This window comes from Trachymyrmex septentrionalis, unplaced genomic scaffold (assembly GCF_001594115.1).
Source record: "Trachymyrmex septentrionalis isolate Tsep2-gDNA-1 unplaced genomic scaffold, Tsep1.0 scaffold129, whole genome shotgun sequence".
In the NCBI taxonomy this organism is placed as follows: Eukaryota; Metazoa; Arthropoda; class Insecta; order Hymenoptera; family Formicidae; genus Trachymyrmex; species Trachymyrmex septentrionalis.
Genome location: NW_017304428.1, coordinates 1,423,752 through 1,427,706, shown reverse-complemented (window position 1 = coordinate 1,427,706; position 3,955 = coordinate 1,423,752). Strand labels below are relative to the sequence as shown.

Genomic DNA, 3,955 nt, shown 5'->3' with positions numbered 1-3,955 from the left:
ATATATATAAATTGTCACTGATTTATAAAGAAAAGAAGAATATTGAAGACTCAAAAGCCAAATACAGCGTTCAGACTATGGCATACATTTTGCGTGTGCGAAATCAAACCGAAAGGGCCGATCGAATTACAGGTGGCTAGCGACGAAAGTGATGTACATAGGTATAATAATAACATGGGATTACGCTAGGTAGAAGGAAAATTAGCACAAGGGCGTGTAGATATGTATTTATGTATGTATGTACATATGTGTGTGTGCGTGCGTGTGTGTGTGTGTGTGTGTGTGTGTGTGTGTGTGTGTGTGTGTGTGTGTGTGTGTGTGTGTGTGTGTGTGTGTTTCTCTCCTTGTACATGTATTCATAAGATGGGCTCGTTAGTTCGTTCTAGGGTGTTTCCAGCGAACGTGTCCATCCGACAAAAGGATGTTTCTCTACGCGGTACGTACGTACGTACGTAGTATTATACCGTTGCCGTACTTGGGTTATATAACATTGCAGATTGCGTGAGGTCAGTTGCAACGGTATGGTAGATCTATACGGGGTGACCAACTTAGCCAGAAAACTCGATCTGATTACCGTGCAACAAAAGCTGTTAAGCTATTCCGCGCCCGAATTATATATAGATGTATGCTAAAATATATCGCATGACGAGATTTTTTAAATCAACGTTGATCACCCCGCAAATATATGTATTTACAGATACATATATACACGTTACATATAAATATATTCGTATTTCAAATAATTAATGTATTCATAGTCAACGCTTGTACAAATAAAAATTATTTTTTAGCATAAAGTGAAACATTACGTTGTGTATGAAAATTCAAAAATTTTAACATTTAAAAATTTTATAACTCTTGAGAAAACGCACGATGTTTAAAAATCTGAACGTTTAATCCAGAAAATTAAGCTATTACAAATATTATTACAAACATCATATTTTAAATTTATATTGTATATAAAGTAATTCCTGTTTTAAATTTGAAAGAAAGTGATTTATCAGTAGGATCATATATCTACTTGTTCTTTTGCTATACAGCAAAAATCTAAAGCAAAATCTAAAGATACTTTTCTCAGCATCGGTGAATTTTTTGAATACATTTAAATATATGTATATGCAACGGGATGACACTTGTCGGAAGGCAAACAACATCATATATAGATATATCGATAATGCCACACGGTGCAGCGTTATTACAATACGCCTTGGTACGTATACAGGTAGACAAAAGGTAGTACTACGTTTGGTCCCAATGAGAGAAAAAGAGAAAGATAGAGAGAAAAAGCTACGGTAGAGAGAAATGAGTTGTTAGATGGAGAGGTCTCGTGGATGTAGTAACTAATGGAGGTAAGAGCTAGAGGTAGCATTAACCCGTGCCAGCTGGAGAATCTAAGGCAGGGTGGAGTCGTAAAGAAAAAAAAAATACTGCCGGGCATATCTGTACGAGTGAGTGTCACTGTGTATGTATGCTATATCAACCGCGCGTCAACCCTGAGACCCTTGCGAGAGCCTATCACTTTCTCCCCGGCTTTTTCTTGCCTCGCGATGCCTGCGAGAAAAGGGCTATTACCTGTAGATCCTGCTTCGCCGCCTCCGCGCCTGCCCTTGTGTGAAAAGTCACGAATCCCACCGGCTGAAATGAGAAAGAAGAATACAAGAAGCATTTCGTTAGTATCCAAGAATTAGCATCTCTCTGTCTCTCTCTCTCTCCCCTGGCGAGCATTCATTACGCGAGCGCCTCATCGCCGCCATTAGTTTGCCCTCGAACGAGCTTAGAATCACCAACGCGTTTCTGCCATTTGTATCATTGTTTTCATTTGGGAACGCTCGTTGCATCGCTCATAGTAAATACCCCAGTGAAATAAAAAATTGTTATGCAAAATAATCCGTGATTATCGCATAATGTTAAAAACGAAGTCCTTGTTTAATTTTAACAATAAGATAAAAAGTCTTCATAAAAAGATATCGATAAAGATTATTATTTCAATAATTTTTTAACTTATTGAAATGATATTAAATAGCTTTGGTTATAAGATCATAAGGATCCATTGAAATAAAATAAACTTATATAAAATATAAATTTTGTGTTATTTATTTGCATTTTTGAAACTTTATTCGCAAAAAAAGCCTTCATTTTTATTTTAGAGCAATAGTCCAGAAAGCGAAAGATCCGAGTTCAATTCCCGATCCAATCGATCGCGCTTAAATTAATTTTTATTTCTTTCAAATTTTTACATATCTAAACAAAATAATTAGTTAAATGCTAATTGCAAATTACCGACTACATAGATATTTTGTACAATTAATCATCTAAAATTATTTTCAGAACGTATCTGATAAGATGAAGTCAGATCCAACCAGATGCTTCGTTTTAGTCATTTAATAAATGGATAAAAAGGTAAATAATAGTATAAAACTTCTTCCCTTACATTTCTAAATGAAAATATATACACAAGCAAAAAAAGGCTATATTTGGTCAAAGCAAATATATAGAAGTGTCTAATAATATTTTTGAGTAAATTTTATTCAAGTAAAAAAATACAATAAAGTTTACTAATTAACTGTAAATAATTGCAGTAAAAACAAAAAGTACTTTGACTGATGAAGTTGTAAAGTCACATTTGACTCCTACCTTGTCATTAAAAGATTAACAATATTAAATTTTTCTTTAACCAACATAAACACATACATTCAATTCATTCTTTTATATAATAAACAACAAAGAACAAGTATAACTCTTTCAATCAAAAAAAATTTTGAATTCATTGTTGCTAATATTATTATGTAATTATTTTATCTTAAAAGTAGAAATGTAATGATTCCAATATCATATAAGAATTACAACAATTTCTTTCTTGCAGAATATAAACTGTATAAATGTAATGCAAATTAAGTATATTATAAAGAAATAAATTATTTTACTTATTCATGATAATTTAATTTGTAATTTTGTAACAATATGCAATAAATCCAATAAATGTAAAAAGATATTCTATTATCAATACAGAGAGTGAATCAGAGTAGTTGAATCAGTTTTTTATCCTACGAAAAAATTATCGATCTCACACCTAATCCATTTAGCGATATAGATCAGATGAGTGGATACATCGTTCGAATTGCTGGGCGCATTGAGAAAAAGACGCATTTTTAATATATTGTAACAATTTTCATAACTCAACGTCAAACGTGCCTATTTTCGCGCTCAAACCAATAGTTCGCACAATGTTATCCACACATTTGATCTGTATCGTCAAGTCGATAATTAAGTGTATAATCGATAATTTTCTCATAAGGTAAAAAACTGGTTAAACTACTCTGATTCACTTATATCTAGAACTATAGTTATATTATAGAAAATACCTGACTGACAAGATTATCGAGAAGTTGTACTCTCTCTTTTGGTTATACTTGCACTGTTGCATTTCTCAATATATATTTGCCCTTTTACCTGCGCGCGCGCATTCGCTAATTTATTCGGTAGACAGCATCGATTCCATCGGTTTATACGAAATTAACGGAGCAACGAGGACGATAGAGCATCGCGACGCGAAAATGCTCCGATCAATCCACACTAACGATCGCTCGTCAAGGCGAACCTACTACGCTTCATAATGCATCGCGTGATTATACCAACTGCAATCGAAGGTGTCGATTCTATCAATGTGAGAGATAGAAATACCCGATCGTTAACGCGGAGATTCGTTACTCGCTGCCGTTTACTTCCGCGCCACATCCCTCGAATATTCATGCATCCGAAAGAATAAAATTGGATCCGACTCGATTGAGTGCGCGCAATATCGAAACATAGAGACGCCGTGAAAAAGAAAAAGTTAGAATGTAAATGATATTTAGCTGTTCGTAAAATTCTAAAAAATTTCGCAATAATTTTCTTTATCTCAAAGGTCATATTATATATATATATATATATATATATATATACACACATACTTTCT

At 33.6% G+C, this 3,955-nt stretch overlaps 1 protein-coding gene across 3 annotated transcripts in view; it reads right to left on the bottom strand.

The window, feature by feature from the left end:
* Window positions 1-3,955, bottom strand: part of LOC108756639 (protein couch potato-like) — an 82,543-nt gene that overhangs the window by 29,511 nt on the left and 49,077 nt on the right. For all 3 annotated transcript variants that reach the window (XM_018500611.1, XM_018500609.1, XM_018500610.1), the window contains exon 4: window positions 1,573-1,635. In XM_018500611.1, the coding sequence (XP_018356113.1) occupies window positions 1,573-1,635 (63 nt within the window). The remainder of the gene's footprint in view (window positions 1-1,572; window positions 1,636-3,955) is intronic.